The sequence below is a fragment of the Phascolarctos cinereus genome, unplaced genomic scaffold, assembly GCF_003287225.1.
Source record: "Phascolarctos cinereus isolate Bilbo 61053 unplaced genomic scaffold, phaCin_HiC Scaffold_726;HRSCAF=1367, whole genome shotgun sequence".
Taxonomy (NCBI): domain Eukaryota; kingdom Metazoa; phylum Chordata; class Mammalia; order Diprotodontia; family Phascolarctidae; genus Phascolarctos; species Phascolarctos cinereus.
The window spans coordinates 94,176,538-94,199,641 of NW_027556098.1; the positions used below are offsets into that span (position 1 = coordinate 94,176,538).

The 23,104-nt window shown below is 35.0% G+C and overlaps 1 protein-coding gene across 12 annotated transcripts in view; it reads right to left on the bottom strand.

Annotated features, from left to right (window-relative positions):
* The window catches only part of CBLB (Cbl proto-oncogene B), a 284,335-nt gene that overhangs the window by 70,697 nt on the left and 190,534 nt on the right, over nucleotides 1–23,104 (bottom strand). For 6 of the 12 annotated variants that reach the window (XM_078146682.1, XM_078146683.1, XM_078146676.1 and 3 more), the window contains 5 exons: nucleotides 16,355–16,501; nucleotides 11,532–11,629; nucleotides 11,285–11,416; nucleotides 7,368–7,508; nucleotides 658–777 (listed from right to left, as the gene is read on the bottom strand). In XM_078146682.1, coding sequence (XP_078002808.1) covers nucleotides 658–777; nucleotides 7,368–7,508; nucleotides 11,285–11,416; nucleotides 11,532–11,629; nucleotides 16,355–16,501 — 638 coding nt within the window. Of the gene's footprint in view, nucleotides 1–657; nucleotides 778–2,360; nucleotides 4,034–7,367; nucleotides 7,509–11,284; nucleotides 11,417–11,531; nucleotides 11,630–16,354; nucleotides 16,502–23,104 lie in introns of those variants that run through there. The other 6 variants (XM_078146680.1, XM_020999917.2, XR_013482932.1 and 3 more) reach the window with 5 other exon arrangements.

Here is a 23,104-nt window from a genome sequence, read left to right on the forward strand (position 1 = left end):
TTCTAAGTCTGTTATCTCAAAAAGTGTTATTCTTACATCAAATGCCTTTCCCCCAGTGCTAATTGCAAAGGATCCAGGGACGGAAATGACTTTGGAGCTCATTTAATCCAACTTTCTCATTTTACTGAAGAGGAAACAAGCCTAAATGATTTAAGTGCCTTGCCCAAGATTACACATGTAGGCACATGTGAGATTCAAATGTTAATTTTTGGCTCCAAATCCATTGCTCTTTTCAGTATATAGCACTATTCCTTCAGTCTTAAAGTAATAGAACTGAACCTCTCCTTGTCACAAGATCCATAATCATTGTCCCCAAAGGTTGGGAGTATCTGTTATTCAAATGACATAATGGAGTTTAAAATACTCACAAAAGCAACACTGCAAGGATCTGTGATTTCACCAATGTAGGTGACTTCCTCCACTGATATATCACTAATGCATTACATTGGCTCAGACCTCTGTAACTTAATAAATGGCCTCTCAAAGCTAAGAGCAACATAAAAATATATGGCTGAAAAACTCATCTCTGTGACTCCATGCTGCTACTGACCCATCTTTGCACTTGGCAAGGATGGTCCATAGACAAGACATCGCTAGGCCCATAACACAAAAAAGCACTATTAAAAATGCAGTTATTACAATCTGTAATCAACTCACCTGAAGCTGAAGGAAGCTGATCATAGTCTTGGGATGTCCTGTTCGTTTTGACATTTTCACTTGTTAATCTCCGAACAGGAGGCATAGGTACTAAGCCATTTGCTGAATCAAAAAACGGATCTTAAAAATAAATACAATATTTCAATTAAAAATAATGGAAATATTCATTTTGTTTACTAACCCCACTTCCTCCCTCCAAGTCACCAAAAGTCTATTGCCTCTTCTTTTTTTTTTAAACCAATTAGTACAGGCTTGAAAACCTGTAAGAAAACTAATTTAGGAACACTAATAAAACTATTATCTAAGCTTTCAGTATAATCTCAGACTCATTCTTCCCTCAGGAGATATTCTCAATATTGACTATTGATGGGATATACTTAATCTCTATTAATTAGCCATAAGATCCATGAGAGTAGGAATGTAACTTTAAAAATCTAGCACTATAACTTAGTATTGAGCTTCAAAGCCTTGGTGATAGGCTCAGGTTCCCAGATACTTACATATAAAGCTAATTTTACAACTTTAGAAACCTTGCCACTATTCCTGCAAAGTTTTGAATATACTATAAAATCTGATTCTGTCTAACTTTGGTGGTTAGTGTTGGGGGCAAGAGGAGAAGGAAGGCCAGTTCGAACTACTTTAAATTGGAGATTCTAGATTTCATTAATTTTTAGTGGAGGCAAAGATCTCAGAAGTGATACAATTCAATCCTCTCATTTTACCAAGGAGGGAAATAATAAGCAGGGAGGCAAACTGCTTTACTCAAAATCTTAGTCATCTGCAGAAGGATATTAGAACCCAGGCATTCTGATTCCAAGCTCAGGGATCCACCTACCATACCATTCTGCCTCTCACTTTTATTACTTTCAACTATGTACAGAAACTGGAACCAACAATTAACAATGTATTTTCAAGGACAAGTTCTGTCAAGATCAGCTTGAATACAGAACACTTGAGCTTCTGTGAAGTCTCTGTAACCTAAGAACATCTAAATTCATTCATTCTCAGGCTATCTTGTTGAAAATGAAAACATCAGTTACATCGTATATAAGCCTTTTCTATTTATGAAGTTTGAGCTCCCACCCCATGTACTTTTATGTTCTGCTATCAACTATATACAACTGAAAGAGGAGTGAGAAAAGAAGAGAAAGATGAGTTTTCTGTTTAAATGCACCACCAATTTTCTATCTTTGGACAAAGTACTAAATAAAAGCATTGCCTGTTTTAATCTGAAGAGCTAGGAGTCATGTAAATAAACAAATTAGGACACAGTACTTTCAAATTCCCATCTGCCCAAATATTTAAAGTGTTGTTCTAGAACTTTGAAACAATTTAATAAAAGGCATGTCGTCATAAAAACTATGAGGGTTCATTTTTAGGTATTCTTCCAATATGTGGTTGGCTCAATGACAGACCACCATAAACAGATTTATTAAAAATGATTTTTTCAGTGCTCCAATGTTCTTGGATTTAGTATATTTTACTGTGTTAACAGGAATAGTTATACTGTTATAAATATTTATTTATTCAGACTTAAGGAAAAATGTGTTCAGGACAAAGTCTTTGACAATATATATAAATGTCCAATTAAAATCCTTTACTTAGGGGGCAGCTAGATGGCACAGTAGATAGAGCACTGGCCCTGAAATCAGGAGGACCTGAGTTCAAATCTGGCCTCAGAACAAACACTTGACACTTCATACCTGTGTGACCCTAGGCAAGTCACTTAACCCCCATTGCCTAAAAAATAAAACAGATCCTTTATTTACACATCATTAGATACCACCAGAAATCCCTACAATTGGTAATAATGTTCATTTACTCCCACCACTCAATTTTACTACATGTCAATTCAAAACCCACATCTAGAAGCAATGGCTGCTTTGCATCTTGCTAAGGCAGGAGCTACACACATGCCTAGCAAACTGAGCCTTGTGCTGGAGGAGTATATGCTATTGCCCGGTACTTAGTATTCAGGCCTTAAAGGAGAACAGATATATGACTTAATTAACTGCCAGCTAATAACAAGACCTTACCTTATATAGTGCTGAAATTTACAAGGCAACTATTTCGCATGTATCTTCTTGTTTGACTTTGTAATATTATGTGTATTATTATCCTTATTTTATAAATAAGGAAACTGAGGCTCCAAGGGGGATAAGCCTTTCTAGGCCACAGAAATAGTTAAGGGGTAGAGGTGGGATTCAAATCCAGGTTATGTTGACTCTATGTATAGAACTCTTTCTACCATATTGTATGACCCCACTGATATGGAACGGCTGAAAGACAGCAAGGATTAATAAAATCTATCTTCTAATTTACAGTCTGGAGGTAAAACAAAATCGAGACAATTACCATCTTTGACACAATGTGGTAGATATGGCAGACACTTAAATGCTTATTGAACAGATTATTATATCAAAAAATGAATTTAATAATATGGAAAGCAATTTATATAGATACTAAAGCTGTTTATTTCCTCTAAATCACAATAAAATATTTAATTTCTTAGGGACAGTATAAGGAATAAGAGGACATTTGGTAAAAATAAAAGATCCATAAAGAAATGACGTTTATAAATAACTGACCCTTTCAAGGTTCATTTTCTACACTAGGTAGAAGTTATAAGGCTTTTTAGATGAAGTTCTCAAAACACTCCTGCAATAGATGGGTTGTTATTTCAAGGAGCATATGTCTATGTTACTTTACAATGTCCTAGTGGAAGATTTCCATGAGAGAATAATAGGATGCAACGTAAGACAGGTAGCTAGGGATCAGGTTTTGGATGGTCTCAAATCCCAGGAAAGCACTCCTGAGTTTGCTTCTTATGTTTATGCTTTCTCATGGGCCTACTCTATTCTGTCTCTCTAGACTAGCTTTAAATCCAGTTCTCAATCTGTAATCCTATGAAACTGAATAAGGCAAAATAATTACCCTAGACAAACTAAAAAAAAAAAAGCCAGAAACAAAAGAAAATATGAATGGATTCAGATCTTTTCTTTTAAAGACAAATGCAAGGTTAGAACTATTTTAAGTATAAGACAAATGACATCATGCTTACTGACAGGTCAGTTGAAAAAGCAAAACACAGTTACTCACATCTCCCTCCCCCCCTTCCCCCAGCCCCAGTCAAGGTTGCTTAGGGGAGAAGGATTAAGATGGTAATGGGTACTGGTGCTCAGATACTTAAATTAATGGGAGAAGATGACACAGGAGAGGCCACTGCTCAGCTTGGATGGAATGTCCAGCACCAGGCATTTAATAAATAATCTTTCCCTCTCTCCTTCCTTTGTTTCCTCCTTCTTTCCTGTGGAAGTTGTACAATTGTGACTCTGCTATGGAGTTCTCAGAAGAACAATGTTAACAAAATCTTGGCCTATAAATAGAGTAAGAACAACTTGGATTTCAAAGTCCAAACTGAATAAACTGGTCCTGAAGATTCAAATATTTAAACCTTCTACATAGAAGATAAACTCATAGAATATGAAATTATATGAGTATTATTATGAAAACCTGCTTTGATGTATGTACAAGACTCCTCCAACAAAAGCTTTATTTTGCATCACGTTTTGGCTTTGCATGGGATTAAAAACAAGAGGGAAGTGGCAGAGTAAGAACAGCAAATAATATTATGCATCATACAGAGATGAGGGAAGTGTACGTGACAATAAGTCACAATGAACATATGTTTTGCCAAGTGCACATTGATGATAGGTTGCAATTATGACTTGAACACCGGTCTTCTGATTCCAAGCCTACTATTTACATGCCTTCACCCTTAGCCTTTCTTGATTCTTCATATTTAATGGACTTTCATAATGAATTATAATGGGTAGAGAAGCAGAAACATTTTTTTACACACAAGATGCTATGAAATATTAAAATCTTACTTGAGTGCCTGTTAAAACCTTCTGTTCCATAGAAAGGATAGAAACTTCAAACACTAAGGCAGTTTTTAAAAGAAGTCATTCTAATCATTCATCTCAATACCTGGCTCATACCAAGACTTGTAATACTGATGTACTATATGCAGGTAGAACATCTGACATTTGCCACGCCCATATATGGTGAAAAGTAAATATTTACTGAATGAATACATGTAGATTGAACCAGTATTTCTGGATAGGAGGAACAAAAAACAAAACAAAACAAAACAAAACAACAACCTAAAGAAGAAACTACCTCACCCCAGTCTGAGTATGGAAAAGAGGATGTGTGGCCTAAATATGTTATTGGTAGCACTGCCCTCCACATAATTGTTTCTCTGCCCTTTGCCTTTTACTCTGCTGCAGTTGTTGTTTGCTGGGGTCACAAAGCTAGCCAGTGTCTGAGGCCAGATTTGAACTCAGGAAGATAAGTGTTGCTGACTCCATCTGCTGTGCCCCCTAGGAGCCCTTGTCTTTTACTCCAACTACAGAAAAGAAACAGGAGCTTTTCAGAGCTATGAGTTTTTTAAAAGCAAACTAATGTCTTTCCTCTGCGAAACAGCGAAACCAGAATGAAATTCCCATTCATGGTTAAATTACATTAAGACATAGATAGTTGCTGAGAAATAATCTGAAATGAGGGAGGTGGGGATGGTTGGTGCCAAACTAGTTCTGAAAGCACAAGGTCCTGGATTGTTTGGGTACCAAAATATGTTAAAACTTAGGGCTGCATATAAAATATCATAGTTAGAGTGAGTTGACAGTAGTTAAGTGGGTACTTAGCAAGATATTAGTCTGCACTTCATTGTTTATTTCTTTAAGAGATTTAGCCTAAAATTACCTGAGCAGCTAGGTGGCACAGTGAATAGAGCACTGGGCTGGGAGTCAGGAAGACTCATCTTCCTGAGTTGAAATCTGGCCTCTGACACTTACTAGCGGTGTTCCTTTGGGAAAGTCACTTAACCCTGCTTGCCTCAGTTTCCTCATCTCCTGGAGAAGCAAATGACAAACCACTCCAGTATGCTTGCCAAGAAACCCCAAATGGGCCCACGAAGAGTCAGACATGACGGAAACAACTGAACATTAACAACAACAACAAAAAAATCTGCTTTAAAAACTGGACACAAAGTGGAGGGCCTTCAACTGGGGATATAATTATGATGTATAAAACTAATGGAATATTATGGCAACATCAAAAGAAAGAGGAATTCAGAAAAATGTAGAAAAATGTAGTTAAACTGATACAGTACAAAGTAAGAAGATACAAGAGACTGACATACAAAATGACCATAATAAAGGAAAACAATAAAAGAAGATATTAGAATTCACACTGAGGCAAATACTAATCTTGATCCTAAAGGACTGATGATGAAACACACCTACATCCTCCCCTCAGAAGAGAAATGATGAGGCATTCCCTGGTCAACATGCCAGTGTGTTTTCTTAAATTTCTTTGTTACAATGTATATTCTAAGGTTGTGGCATGTTATTAGGAAGAAAGAATAATGTAGAAGAACAACAATATACAAAAAACAGAATCAATGAAACATTAAAAAGCATTAAAAGTATCTTTTTTAATGGTTTGTTATCTGGCTATTTTGGTAACATGGTAAGTTTTTGATCTAGAAAAATAGAAAATGTGAAAAAAGGTACTAATTTTAGACAAACTGCTTATTATCAAATAGCTGTAGCAGAATACTATCACCACTTTGTGGCAACATATTCAAATTGCAGGCGGTTTTGTTAAGCAGTGAACTGATCCGATTTGGAAGATTAAATGGTGACATGAAAATTATGAAGTGGCTGTAAATGTCACAGTACTTGAGTAACCTTTCCAACAAACTTGCTCATACTTTTTCAATAACAGAATCAATAAAAAAGTAAGACAAAGAAATTCTCAGTGTGAATGACAGTCTACTAAGGGAAATCATTAAGCATCACAGACCTCATTTAAGGTACCCTTGCTCTAAAAGGTTAGCAGAGAACTGCAATTTTCATGGCTTTATATGGTTGATTCTTAGGTCTAAGTCTAAGAAAAAAATTTTTTTTAAATCTATTTCCACAGTTAAGGAAACAATCAGGTCAGTTCACACTTCAAAATATATATATTTTATTAACACTAACAAGCCACATTGTTCCAGCCCATATGGCAATGATTATAACAAAAGTTAATTCCATTTGGGAAACAAAATTTTTCTGAGTACTGCCAAATGAATAATGTTAGTTTATCAATTTGTTTTTTGGGGATCCTCAATTTGAAAACAAAACACTAAGTTAATTCTTCTAAAAAAGCCGTTTTAAAAAATAGCGGAGTATGACAAATCACACAGGCTATCTATAAAAACAACAGAACCATTCCTTAACACAATGGAAAATTTAGCACTTGTGAGCATCTACAACTTGGAAAAACTGCGAGTTACTCCAAATCCTGTAATTATCCTAGTATTTTGCAAATGGTTAATAAGAGACTTAGAAATTCAAAAGAACTGGTTTTGCCACAAATTAGTAGTGCAAACCATGAACATTTCACTTAATCTCATTTGTCCAGTGAGGAGGTCAGACTAGATCTGGAAGGTCCCTTCCAGCTCTAAAAACCTATGATTCTATTTCTTGCCTTCTTTCCATTTTATTTTTCAGTTTCTTCTGTTTCACAAAGCAGATGCTTAAATTTTTCTGAAAGTTAGCTAGAGGCAAGCAAAGTGTGCATGTTTGATAGCTATCCTGTCAGATAAGAGATAAATTTTTGCTCTAAGTTAAAGACTTGGATTTGACTTTTCCTCTTACCTGAAGGAGGAAGAAAAAGCTCATGTCCTGAGGATGGCCGGCTCCCAGAGCCAGGAGGTTTTGTATGTTCGATGAGACTATGTCTGGCAGGAGGTGGGGGTGGTGGAAGGGAGGGGGGAAGGACATCAAAAGCATCATCACCTGTATTCAGAGAAAAGTCAGTATCATAAGCCCAACTTTATTAAAAAAAAACCATGGTATCAAGCAAAAGTTACAATTGATTTTCTCTTCCTGTTTACAGTCTCTCATTTCCAAGATCTATCTATCAATTCACAGATTCTGATAATGGAATCTTTAAGTCTGACTGCTTGTCGAGGAACTGTGTGTGCATGTGTGTGTGCAAAACTCACACAAAGTAACTGACCTTTAAGTCCAATATGTTCTTTTCATTTCTCAGATGAATTTTTGCAGTTTATGCAAATTTTTCAGCTTGTACAACTTGCACCATATGGCTACAAATTTTAAAATATAAATAAACAAAATCGAACAAACTTATTACAGCTAAAATCCCTCTATAGTAAAAGTCTAAGTCACAAAAATGGCTCTCCCCCACACTCCCTATTTACTGCTGCCACTGATGATGCCCTTGTGTAGCTGTTCAATATAACAAAAGAATGTCAACCAACCCTTTGAGCCAATTTAACAGGATTCAATCTTTATTGGCTAATTGCTTTATTTTACTCAAATTACAGCCAGAACACTTCAGAAGATGTATCCTAAAGTAGGGACACATGTTACTGACATGGTAAGTTTCTTAACAAAAGAGTAATTAAGTTTTAGAGTCATCCTTTTTTGTGTAGCTCCAGGAGTCATAATAACTGATACTCACATACTGTAAAAACAAACTGCAAATTTATCTAGTCACTAATTTTATTTTAAAAAAACCCCATAAACACATTTTTAAAGAAAAAAATAATGTTCTTGTGTGTCTTCATCTAGGCAAACTAGTAAAAATATTAGTTACATCTATGTGTATAGATGTAACTCTATAAAAACATAAATGCACACATGTACTTTATCATACTTTTATAAAAAATAACAGATACAAACCTTTATAAGTGGTCTTGTTTTCATATAGATATACAAAATCATATACAGATATGTCTGTTTAACTTTCTATTATAGCTAAATTTATAAATACAGATGTCCTACACCAAACCCTGTTCCAATACTTAATCTTAACATGGAGATGACCCAGTGAGCAAATTTTGATAGGCTAGAAAGAGTAGGAAAGACTTTCCCGGATGGATGTATTGTCATCAGAGTACTGAACGTTGGTCATCTAGGGACCAGTTTAGAGGCGTTTGAAATGGTTCATTCCCAGAGAGGTGGCCAGTTGCTGATGATTTCTGTTTCATCAAAATAACATATCAATACTGTCTTGTAATGAACAGAAGATGACAATCTATATTGATGGAGGAAGGACTCACACTAATGAAATACTGAATCCCTTCGTTGTTGAGGTAATACATATCCATATATATATATATATATATATATATATATATATGCGTGTGTGTGAATTTATAATGAAAGTTTGATAAAACTATCAACCTGATAACATTTTATAGGACTGTATTGTGACACCACGTTAGTGTAACAATCTCTTTGTACATCTATAGATGGGCTTCAACAGAATTTTGAATTATACCAAATTTCAAGCTGTGACAACTTGTGGGGCCCCAGTGAATAGAGATGCTTTATTTTTCAGCTCTTTTCACTGCAAAATTGGAGTTTCATTTCCATCATTCATAAATGCTGTTCAATATGACAGTAAACACACATCTACATTTATAAATATAAATATGTCTGTCTAGATACACATCTCTGATACACAGGAAAGACTTTCAAAGGTTTTCAGTTCTGCTTCTTTTTGAAGCAGTAAATGGCTACAGAACAACAAAAAAAGAGTCAAATAGAAAGGGAACAGATGATCTAGTTACTTTCTCTTTTTGCCGCAGGTGTACCTCACAGAAGCACAGACCTATCATAGAGGTTGAGTCCAATCACCTCATTTTACTGCTAAGGAAACTGACATCCAAAGAGGTTAAGTGACATGTATGTTGTCATGTATCTAGTAAAGGTCTAACGCAGAATTCCAACCCAGGTCTTCCTGACTCTTACATCCTGTTCTCTATTCACTATTCCATAGTACTTCTTAGTGAATACCATCTTGAACCACCCCTTCAGGACTGTTTCTGCTTGAAATCCCCCTGCCAATGTCGACTGATTCTCAGATCTATTCCTTTAATACTCTAATGCACATAACTTTGTTTTTTCAACTTCCTTCCTTTGACTTCTGTACTTGTCATTGCGGGCAAGCTGGCCTTTTAGCTCATTTGCCAGGGAAGTAGCAACAGCAGCAGCAGATGCAAAGATTCAAAATTCCCCTTAGTGAAAGTTAAAAAAGATAAAATATATGTATGTATGTATGTATATATGAAAATGGTTCCTTGAAAATTCTATAGCACTGATGTTGATACAAGGAAGAGCCTCAAGTTAAGAGACAGCTGCATCCTCTCCTTACAGAGAGCTTTCAAAAGGGCTCAAAATGACCTCCCAAGTGTTAAATCATTTGTCCTGTCAACAACTCTGTGTTAGGTGGTGGGAAGGATTATTATTCCTCTTTCACAGACTCAGACACCAAGGGAATAAGTAACTGGCCTACCATCACAGGGTAAGTGACAAACCAGGAATAAAGGAAAGCAGGAAACAAGTATTTAAGTACTGCTATGTGCCAGCACCAAGAGGGGAGGGGACCTACTATGTACTAGGTACTGTGCTACGTGCTTCACAAATATCACCTCATTTGATTGTCACAACCCTGGGAGGTAGGTACTATTATTATCTCCATTTTACATTTGAGGAGACTGGGTCTGACACAGCTTAAGTGATTCACCCAGGTTCCCAGAGCTGGTAGGTGTCTGAGGCCAGATTTGAATCTGGATATTCCTAACTCCAAGCCTAGCTTTATATTTACTATGATACTTAGCTGCCTAGAGTGCTAGGCTTCATTACGTTTTTAGATATATGTGCAACATTAGATTCTATTCTGAAACTAGAGATGTGAAGTTTATGTATTTTACATAGATATACTAATCATTAAGGTAATAGGGAAATAAATCACAGAGCCAATATGGTGTGTAATGGATAGAGAACTGGGTTCTGGATCTGGGAAGACCTGAATTCAAGTCTCACATGTGACACATACTGCTTATGTATGTGTCATCAGCTCACTTAATCTCTCAGTGCTCTAGGTGACTCTCTTAAGATTTTCAGTTGCCCAGAAAGTGCCAACCTGCACTAGCAGAATGAGTTTCCTTGCTGGGACCTGCCTAGATCAATGAAATCACAGGTCTAGTCCATTTTCCTCTCCACACAGATATAAGCCATTTGACTTTTATAAAAATTCTTCACAATTAAGCAAACAATTTCTCACTCAACTAAACATCAGCTGCACATTCATTAACGTCTGATTAGTTTTAAAATATCATAGCTATTTACATTATACCATTAAGGAAACAATTGTAACAAAACCCTTATGAATTATGTTTTATATATATGTATTTTGCACAGGGTACAAAAAATATAAATATTATATTAATTATGTTATATTTAAAGATATATTTCTCATATTATATGACATGAGAAATATGAAATTTCCCATGACCCCCTGAGAAATTAGTATTTATTTCTCCCCTGCCTAATGGCTGTCTGTCTAAACATACAGTATTATTCATCAGTAGCCATGGCCATGTGAGCCTGAGAATCACCATCACCTATAAATCCTATCAACCTTCCACAGAAAGGAGAGGGATTAGTAACATTCTAGGTTTTTGTATGTCTAACTTGAAACACTAAAAAGATGCAATGTGTTTAAAATTTTGTTTTGTTTGTTTTATAAAAAAGTCTTCAACCTAATGGTGGGATGAGAAGATCATAATCAGAGGGCGTCCTGTTGAGCGAAGAATCAAATTTTGGATTGTCCCGGGATGGAGGTCTGGCAGGTGGCAATGGCACTGGAACAATAGCTGAATCAAAAACATCTCCTAGAGGATAACACAAAATCTTAGTGTGTTTTTAGTACAATAAATTGACACAATTTTGCCTTTCAATGCTAACATTAAGATGCTAAATATAGACAGGAAATTTTCATGTACCCACCCTTTATATATATACCTAATTCAGGGGAGCTGGATTTCTTCAGCTCTGATAAGGTACCATGTATTCCATTCATTATACATTGACCATTCTCACATGACCTGGGGGGAGAGGAAAAAAAAAAGAGACATGACTTATTTTACTATAATAAAATCCAATTTTAAATTTATTTAAGGTGAGGAGGACAAAAGAAGGAGCAACCCCAGTATAACATTCTATAACAAAATCTGAAAGATTAATTAACTCTTTCCCTATGAAAAGAAAAAGGAAATATATCTGAAGATGCTTTACATGTCCTAAAAATCAAAGGTAAAGGGCAGCTAGGTGGTGCAGTGGATAGAGCACTGGCCCTGGAGTTAGGAAGACCTGAGTTCAAATCTGGCCTCTGACACATAATACTTTACTAGCTGTGTGACTCTTGGCAAGTCACAACCCCAACTGCCTCACCAAAAAAAAAAAAAAATCAAATGTAAAAAGTCATGAAAAGAAAGGGGAATTTTAAGAGCTAGTGGTACTCCTTAACTGAAAGTAAAGGTTGCAATGGCTATGGAACAGAACTTAGCCAATAATAATTATCAGTGAATCATACAACTCTCTAGAAACCTTCTATATTTGTTAAGCATTAAAAAAGAACAGAGAGACAATTTGTATCCTAACCCGACAATTTGAAGGTTAACAGCTTTATTCTTGATTGATGGAGGAGAAAAAAAAGGAGCCTGGCACCCTGTAGGAGGTTAATAAATGCTTACTGATTATCACATACATTTTGGGTTTTTTTTAACCTTACAATGTAAACCTTTTTTTCAAAATGAAAAGAAACTAGTTTCCATTACAAATTCAAAGTATCAAACAATTTTAGTCACAGAACTAGCAAATGAAATGAGACAAAGTAGAAAGTAGTAAGTATATTACACAAGGGATTCAATTCAATAAACACTTATAAATGCCTACTTACTATACACCAGGATGTGCTAGGTGCTGGGAATAAAAAAGCCAATATGAAAATAATTCAGTCCCTGTTCTCAAAGTGCTTAAATGCTGTGGCAAAGAAACAATATTTACACTGATAAGTAAATTCAAAGTAAAGGTGGAGGGATAAGTACTAACGATTCATTTGTAGGATTTGGCTGGATCTTGAAGAGAGGTAGGGATACTGAGAGGCAAAGATGAAGAAGAAATCAAGCACTGGGGACAGCCTGTTTGAAGTCATGGAGGTGGCAGATGGATTGTTGTGCATGTCAAGTAGGTCTGTTTGGTTATATGTAGGGCACATGATGTGGAGTGATGGGAAATAAGTCTGGAAAGATAGGTTGGAGCCAGGACTTCAGATATCAAAGAGAATTTATACTTTATGCTACAAGTGATGGGGAACCCCTAAGCTTCTTCAGCAGGTGAATGACCTGGACAGCTCTGTGAAGGATGGATGGTTGAGGGGAGAGGACTCAGGAAGATCACTTAGGAGGCTATCATAGTTCCCCAGGAGAGCACATTTGGTGTGAGATAAAAGGAGATAAATAGGAGAGATGTTGTAGAGGCAAATTGACAAGATTTGGCAAATGACTGGATATGGCAGGAGAAAAAAATACCAGGGTGTGGGCTGTGCTTGAGAAACTAAGGTCCAAGTAGTATAAAATTTGTCCAAGGCTACATAGGTAATAGGTAGTTGAGTCAAAATTTTAATGTAGGTTTCCAAGATCCAATTCAAATGCTCTTTTCCATTAAATCAGATTACTTAGGAGGTATTCAAAAAATAAAATTCTTAACTTTTAAGATTTATAAGCAGATCTTCAAGAAAGAATCAAGTAGACTTTTAAAAAAATGTCAGGTCTCCTAATAAGGTCAGATCCTAAGTAATGGTTACTCTTCTGCTGCCTATGTTAATTAATACCAACAAGACAAATATGAGAATACAAATGGTAAAAATAGGGAAGGGTACTGAAAGCACCTTATGAAAGTGAGGTTGAATAAATGTAATGTAATGTTCTGTCTCCAGGTTCAGTTTTACTTTTTCTTTTCATGAGGTACTAGTTATATGTATATGTAAAGGTTCAACCACTTTAAAACAAATATGATTAGCAGAAGTGGATCCTAATGAAAATATCTCTATATTTAAAGCACTGACTTATTCCAAATAATATTTGATACAATATGAGAATTTCATAAATGTCTCTTGAATTTTCTTACAAATAGGCTTGGAACAGGATCTGGACCCTGTGTATCATAGCCTATTACAGTGTGGCTTTAGTAAATGTGAGGCACTCATAACATATTTTAAGGGGGCTCTAAATTACTTCTAGATAGTACTGTCAAAATGAATGAACTATACAACACTACATGCTAATCTTTATGAATATTACATACTGATATCAATGTCCCTTGCCCTTCTGGTAGAACTGAGGAACAATGAATTGTGGGGGTTGTCACTTTCACAAAATCTACAGAAGATGTCACAAATTCTCTTTAAGGCAAACTGAGCTGATCCTTAGAACAAACATGAACCAAAATATATTCAAACAAAGGTGAAAATTTCAATAATTAGAACAAAATAAGTCCTCTGGCATAAATGTATTCAGTTGACTCTAGCAGTTCATTCTCTTTAGGAGGTAAGAAAATAGTTTATTTTAAATTAATCAATCACTAATTTTAACAGGTGCTGAATTTTCATAATGATGCACTTTTTGTGAAGTACAATTGCATTATTCAGCTAATATTTCCTTTCTCTACATACTGACAAATCACTCTTCTTTTGATGCTTACTACCTGTATGACCTTGGACAAATCACTTAGCACCTGATCATCAGCTTCCTCTTCTGTTTAAAAAAGTGGGGAGGGAGGTAATGGGGGAAGGGAGGACTGGACTAAAGGACCTCTTTGATTCCTTCCAGCTCACAGATGGGAAAAGAATTCTGACATGAAGGCAAGTTTGTGTTTTATGTATATAAGAAAAGTCTTCCTTCTCAAGTTTGAAAGTGTGAAGTGACCAATGGATATTTATAACATCTAAACTCTGGCAGAATCACATTATTATTCAATTGATAAATATTTATTAAGTGTCTACAATGTGCCAGGCACTGAGCTAAATGCTGGGAATATAAAACAAGGCAAAAGACACACAGAGCCTGCCCTCTAGGGGCAGGGGTTCACAATAGTTTCTTTAATGCCCAATAGTAAAAAAAAAAAAAAGGATAATAATGGTCACAATTCAAATTAATATTTAGGATCTGTAAAACCTACCAATAAAGAAAAAGAAAACTTACTTAAAGTATAAAAATATACCATCGTTTCCAGCTGTGGAACAACGGAGAATCCTAGGATCACAAATTTAGAGCTGGAAGGATCCCAGGATCATCTGATCCAAACCCTTCATTTAACAGATGAGGAAACTGAGGTCAGGAGAGGTGAAGTGATTTGCCCAAGGTCCTCCTTTTCTAGACACAAGGAACTACCAAAAGAGGACAGTGCCCAAATGTACTACAATTTTTTAAGAGCCAAAGGAATGTAAATTAACAGCAATCTCTAAATCATTTTGAGACTTACTTTTGACTTTTTTTTTAATTACAAAAATTCTTCTCCTTCACAAAGCCACTAAATGTTTTGTCAGTAAAGGTCCTAAACAAAAACAAATGAGCATCGCAGACTTCAGTTCTATCCTTGCAACAGAATGTTTCAGGCCACTAGGCTGTTAATAATTCTGTCTTCAGAAGTTGCATTAACTTCTGTCCTCAAGAAAAGGGCTCGTTCGTCTTGAAGCCCCTCTTTTTTTCTTCTCTTATTCTATAAAAATGGCAATAAAACTTTGTACAATTTGAGAATGAGGTTATCACTTTACTCTGTTAAACTTCTGCATTCATTTGGCTAGGTTTTAAAAGTGAATGGCAATGGCAGACTGCTGAGAAGCATCAGAGAGGTAAATCAACTGTCTATATGAAAAAAAAAAACGATCCTTTATACACTTAGGCAGATAAAACTAGATGGAACTGAAGAATACAGCTAGGTTGAAGCTTATTAGTGAATTTACTTTCTGAATTGAATTTCTTCTTCCAACCTGAAGATACTAAAGTGTCAGTGAATCCTTATCTAAACTCTTCATATTCTCAATGACTTCTGAACTCTAAAGGTAGCTGCCAGTCCAAAACCTAAGGATAACATAATTTCAGTAGGAATAAAGAAAAAAAAATTGAATCATAATGTCAGTATCTGATCTCTGTAAGCCTGATGAAATTTTAGCTAATGCAAACTTAAGGGATGTAGGGATAGTAATCCAGTACTGTGAACAGCAAAGGGAGACTCTTTTTAGATGATTTAAGTTTCATTTATTCAAAATCTGAATAAAGGCAGCTATGTTCATAAGTGAAAAGATATGAATGTAAAAATTCTCCAATATATAATACGGATAATGTTAAGGCACATTTGCATAATGACTTTCTTTATAACCATTTCAAAGTTTCTATAGATACTCATTCTTCTTGCAGAGGAAGGTATGCAGAACATATCCCAAGCGCTGAAATAGTTTACTGAAATTGCACGTATTCTACATGAGCAGAATCATATTAAAGTATGAGCTATTTTTTTCATGGAACAAAATGTTCCATTATACCCACCAGTTAACTAATTTAGTGTAATGACTTCCTGATTAATGAGAAGTTCCATCTTTTAGTTCACTCTGGAATAAGGGTACAAAATAGGAAGCATAAGGAAGGATACAAATTAGCCCAAGAATTCAACTGTTTCTAATTAAATGCAAATGATTAAACCCCATAAAATCAGGAACAAAAGAAGTAACATCTACAAAGACCTAAGTTGATAAACATTGCATATATTCTTACCGTACAGAAGGCTTTATGCTATGACAATGAGGTGGTTGTGAGCTCAGGGATACAGGATGGGATGAAGGAATCTTGTAGTCTTCATCCTCTTCCTCTACGTTTTCTTTTATTTTTTCTGCCAGGCTATTTGTTAAAGGAATAGGACACCTATTAAAAACAAAAATTCTGGTTTAGAATTTGTTTGACTTTTCAGCAAGTTTGATGTGATATTTGCAAATCACATAGACTACTCTGTCAGTCATTCAACTTTCAATTACAGGATAACATCAGAGGAGCTGCTTCTTAAAATTAATATAAATGAATCAGATTTTTCATTCTTTTGGCCAAGACTCAATAGAGGGGAAAAAAGCATCTTTATGTTTATAATTTTAAATGAAAGAATAAGGAGAACTAGGTGCTGTCAAATCAAACAAAAAAAAAATCTTGCTGTTATCAGAAAAGATGCATAAATTTTCCAAAGCAACTTCAATAAAATATTCAGTAACAAGTTAATTTTTTAACTTGAAATAGGTAAATAAAATAACAAAAAATAGGCAAATTTTCAACTTGATTTTTAAAAGAAGTCTTCATGAAAGAGGCAATGTCTCAGGATAATTGGTACTTTCCATAGTTAGGGAATGGTCAGTTTGGTTTAAGGATATCTTATTTTATTTTCTATGAATTTATAATTATGAAGTAATTTTTTTAGATAAGCACAAAACATGAACTAAACCTATTTAGAATAGCAGAGAAAAGGAGATCTTTACTTGAGGTCCTCATTTCCATTATCTGATAAAGTACAATAGATAATTGCTTAAATATTCAATTTATTTGGCTAAAAGAAATGAATAGAAGTTAATAAAATAACTGAAACATAACCAGAACATAAAATGATCAAATGAAACATAGGAAAATAAACTTAAAATGAAGAATATGTTTCTACTTTTATATTCTAGAAAGTCTGCAATTTTCAACCACCCTTCTGTAGAGGGAGCAAGAGGTCTTCTCTAAATATGGCAGTTTATATACTAAAATAACTTCCCCTCTCCTTTGATATCATGTTAATAAGTAATAAAAAGTTAAGCAAAATTACTGAGCTATAGATTGGAGACAGATTTTGTACTTAAGAGTATTTTGAGCTAGAACTGGCCTCAGATATGATGTAATCCAACATCTGTCATCTTACAGGTATCTTTTTTAAGAAGGGATTTGAAAAAATTTGGAAGACTAGATCCATATGCTTTAATTCATAAAGTTTAAGTCCACATAACTAAAGGAAATAGTTCTGATAAGATCTGTAAAGGCATATTCTTAGTACCCCCTGAAGACTTTTAATAACAGTTTTAAAAACAACTGGCTGTAAACTCTTCATTCCTTACATAACGCTCATAATCAACTTAGAAAATGTCTACACTGATACATGAAGGCAAATCCAAGTTTGTCACCAAAAACATGGTTGGAGGATTTAATAAATTCCATAATGACATATGGGCACCTATTAAAAGTTTCGTTTCTTAGTAAGGGCAGGTGAGCAAATGCTCAGCTGAGGAAAAACACCTCGAAGTGGAGAAAGCAGGAATGAGAGGAAGATATATAGAAAGGCCCTTTCTTAAAGGAATGTTTCCATATAGACACTTTTACCTAGCTGACCCCCAAACCACACCAATGGGATCCAGTAACTTAGCTTGTGGCTCTGCTTTCTTTGGGGCTGGGAGGTACTCTTCCCTTTATAACCTCAGTGGAGAATATAATCTTACCCCAATAATTATCATCTTCTAATCATATAGAATTACTATATAAATACTTCATAGTTTATAAAAAGAAAACTACTTTTCAACCAAATACACACTGTACTAGCATGTTAAAACTCAGAAAAGTAGTAAGGTAGGCATATTATATAAAGACAGTTTACTTTCAAAGTTGTCAGTTTATTTCCCTAAGGGCAACTTTATCCTTAGAAGTACACTTCTGACATCATATATTGCTCTTCAGTAAGAATTCTCTTTTGATGAGGAAGAATACCAATTCACGGGACAGCTAGGTGGCGCAATGGATAGAGCACCAGCGAAGTCAGGAAGACCTGAGTTCAAATCCGATCAAACACTTGACACTTACTAGCTGTGTGACCCTGGGCAAATCACTTAACCTCAATTGCCTTAAGAAAAAAAAAAAGAATATCAATTTAGATGTCTAAGGTCTGAAACCAGATGAATGTGTCAATTTTCCTTTGAGTTGCATTAAAAATCAATAGATAAAGTATTTTTGAAGGAAATTCAAAAGCTTTTTCTCAATTATCACTCAACTTGACCTCTTTGCTCCATTTTGTTATTGACCTAGATCCCCCTTTTATGCTCTTTACTCCCTTGGATTCCAGAAGATTGTGTTCTCAGGTTCTGCTTTCACCTCTCTGCCTTTTACGTCTCTGTCTTCTTTCCCTCTTGATTCCCCCTCTGCCACACCCCTTTTTCTAGGTTCTGTTCTTGGCTGGCTACTCATTTTTCTCTTTACATTTTCTATCTTGGCAATGTCATTTACTCCCACAACTTAACCCATCCTCTAGTCTATGAAGAGGATTACTAAATCAATTCATATATACAATCATCATCTTTCTCCTGAGCTTCAGATTACACTTATAACTTTTTTTTAGGATATTTCCACCTGGATATCTTTCCTGGTTTGCCTTCAGCTCAACATGTTCAAAACAAATCCTTTTCCCTACAAATTTTGCTTTCTGTCTTGACTTTCCTGTTTCTTGTTATCAGCATTAACAATCTTGCCAGGTTCCCTCTTGTTCTTACACATCCAGTCACCAAGTCCAACTCTTTCTGTCTCTGTGATATTTCTTTCATCTTCCACTTGCTCTAGACATACTGCTACAGCCCTTGTACAGTATTTTGAATCTACTGCAATAGGTCTCCCCGGCTCCAATGTCTCTTTCCCTAACCCCAAGTCACCCTACGCACAGATTAATCCTACTTTCCCTATTGTTTCTACCAATCATTTACAAGCCAAGTTGACTACTACAATTGAGAAGCTTTGCCTGAACTGGTAAAGCTCATTTCACAAAGCCAGGCACAGCTTTCTCTTCCTATACAGTTATCGTATATTGTTTTCTTTCCCCCTCACAAATGTCAGGTCTCTCCAATAGTCCAGAAGCTCTATATAGGAATGTGTTATATTTTATTTAAACTCTGAACCTTTCCCATACCTCTAAATATAGTAGGCCCACTGTAAATGACTGCCACATTAATCTTTTTGAGCCTAGCTCTGGTCATGTCATGCGTACCCTTACCCAAAAATCCTTCAATGACCTTCCATTACTTAACAAATTAAGTCCACATTCTTTGGGATTGGCATTTTTTGATCCGATTTCAATGTACTTTGCAATCTAATATTTCTTTACAACCCTTTCATACATTTTATCCTCCAGTCAATTTAGACTGCTTCTCTTTCCCTAAACATGCTCTATGATTTCCTGTTCGCTTTCTTCCTTCCACTGATCCTTCTTCAATTCCATTTACCCATATCACACCTATCCCTTCAAGACCCAGACAAAAATGCCATCTCTTTTGACAATATACCTGATACCTTCAATTAGGAATAATCAAATCTTAAAAAATAAAATCACATCATATTGTAGTTTTCTTATTACACACACACACACACACACACACACACACACACACACACACACACAGGACTCTAAGGACTATGAAAGTAGGTAATGTTTCTTCTTACTTATTGGAGAACTGTGTTCATATACAGGCTTTTTAAAAAACACCTTGTAGTTACGTGACAATGAACAACTCACTTAAGCTTCCTAAGCCCCAACTTTCTCATCTGTAAAACTGGGATATTAATATTTGCAGGGCTATTATTAGAAAAGTACTTCATAAACCTTAAATCACTATATAAATGTGAATTGCTACTACCCCCATAGTACCTAACATACCATTCTGGACACAGTAGGTGGTTGATGAATGTTTGGTAAAGGAATGAAAGGATGAAAAGCAAAGTTCACCTTTCACTTTACAGGACTATAAGATTCTAAAATACATCATTTCAAAGTAATTCCAAAGAACTAGATTCATAAGTTAAAGATGATAGTTCTTCAAATGTCATTTGTAAAATATGACAGAAAAAGTTGAGACTCTCAGTCATAGATATTTAATGAGGATTATGCTAACAAGATTTATTTTTTCTTACAGTATCATATTTCAAATGTGAACTCCTCATAGGGAAATATTATAGATATATGTAAGATATTACTTAGAAGACTAAATCATTTTAAAATGGCATAATGTGTTCAATAATGTCAATGTAGGAGTTCTGACTTAATAGACTATATTAATAAAGAATATTTCTCATTCAATATACAAATAATTCTAAAAAATAAATCTCATGGGGTCAGGAGGAGGTTAGTTGATGCAATGAAATGAATAAACCAGGACTGACATCAATTTTTCAAGAGCTATAAATCATAACACTTTTACATTCACTATCAAAACAGCTTCAAGTTGTTATAAATGACTTCATTTTTTTTGTCCTGAAAATTTCACACAGAAACACATTTTTCTCTCTCTCTCAAAATCACTTCATTCCTGACATACAATTCTGGTCTTAAATATAACTTGTGGTAAAAGAAATAATTAAATTTAGAGTTATTCATCATTTATTCATGTGTTTACCTGTTTTTAGTAGTGGATATTAAATGCTAATTTTTTCCATAGGCAAATTTTCAACCACTAATTTTGTTTTTGAAAAGCTGCTCAGTCAGCAGGTTAGCAAAGTAGAATTAATGAGATTTGGCTGGTTCCTAGTTAAAGCTGGCCAAGAACCCATCCTGCAATTTTAAGCCAGCATTTGATATTCTTTTCATAGTCTTCAAACATTTATTAAGTGTTTAAAGGATACAAGCATCGTGAAAAACATCATGGAGATTTTGTGTTGAGATACAAAACTAAGAAATGCCCTTCCAACTATGTTGTGACTGGATATGAACCACAAATGAGAAAGAATAAATTTGTGCCATTTTAACCTGAACACATACACAAAAAACAGGTAGACTTCAGGGAGAAAAAAAGTTGTTTTTTCTTTTGGTATTATGACTTCATAAGTTCAATCCTCAAAATGTATTTAGCTACTGAATATTTTACCTTCCTAATGTTGGGCTACATAAACTGTGACTGGTGCCTTCATCAGTTAACACCTGATTTAACTTCTATAATATCCTTGAAATGCCAACTCTGTTCCAGCTTGCCAACTGGTGTTTCTTCCACTCATTTAAGCAACAACTAAATAAAACTATGCTTTTTCACAAACTATTCCAGATTAGGAAAAAGAAGTGATCTTTCACTCAGGTGATCTCTGTCTAAATGTGAGATGCCCATGAGCATACACCCCACTAATTTACTGAAATCTTTATTAAACATTTATATAATGGAAATATTTAATGATGTATTAGGGAAAGTTATCCTATATTTGTTCTTTCATTGTATGTATATTTCATATTAGAGTAAGCTGTATCTCTGTTACATACCATGTAAGACTCTTATTTTCCTAATTACAAGAGCCCCTTACATCACTAGTCTCAAAGGATGAAGTACTTAATGAATTTTTCACAACCCATAAAAGTAGAAAATAATTCATATTTATTAGTGATATATGGCTTCCAAAACACTTCCCTCACAAACACTCTGTGTAGTAGTAGGGCAAGTATTATCATCCCTATTTTAAAGAAGAGAAAACTGAGCTGAAATGACCAGTAATTTTAAGAGCTTAGATTCAACACTGGGCGATTCTGGTTACAATTTTCCTTCTCTTTCTACTATGCCATGTGAAAAGAAGGCTGAAGAAAAAAAGGGGGAGGGGGCAATTGAAGGTAGGGAAGCTGACCATCACTTAAAGGCTATACTATCAAAGCAAATTTTAGTTATCATTTATAAATAAGTCTCTTCTCAGATGTTCATTTCAGAAGGTAATTTTTATTAATGGAAATGAATCTTCAGGACTCATACTTTAGATTTTTTTTTTATTACTACATAGGACACCAATTTCAAAAGAGAAATAGAAGAATTCAGAACCATAAAATCTTCAAGTTCGAAGGATCCAAACTCCTTACTTTATGGGTGAATAAATCGAGGTCTAGAATGAGTAAGTAATTAGCCTAATAACATAACTGCCAGATAGATAAGAATAAGGGTTCAAAATTCAGGTGCTCTAAGGACCAGTTTGGCACATTTTCTACCACAAGAATCCTCATTCCAGAAAGTAAAGTGAACTAGACTTGTGTATGAGAGGATGGTTGGGTTGGACCACACAAACCTATCTTCTTCCAAAAATATCAAGCTGAGATTAAGAAAAAAGGACGAGAAAGGGTGGAGAGGGGGAGAAAGTTCTATGGTTCTAAGAAAGGCAGATACATGTTACTAATATATGGTTAAAAAAAAACTATTAGGGGTAAAAAAAAATCTCTCTACTATACATTGAAGTTGCCAAAGATAGGCCTCAGAGAAGAACAATATCACACTTTCTAACACTTAAAAGCTATTTGGCGTGGAATGATAGAGATCAGAGACCAGGAAATTTATCCTCCTCCTATGGAAGATGCAATTTCCAATAACTGTTGAGCAAACTTTCTGGAACAGCTCACCACAAAACATTGCTGAATTTACCTATTTGGTGCTTGAACAGTAAAGCAATCATACCAGTGTTCAGTTCACCGATTTCACAGTAAATGTGTAATTCTATAGGGACGTGGGAATAGAAATA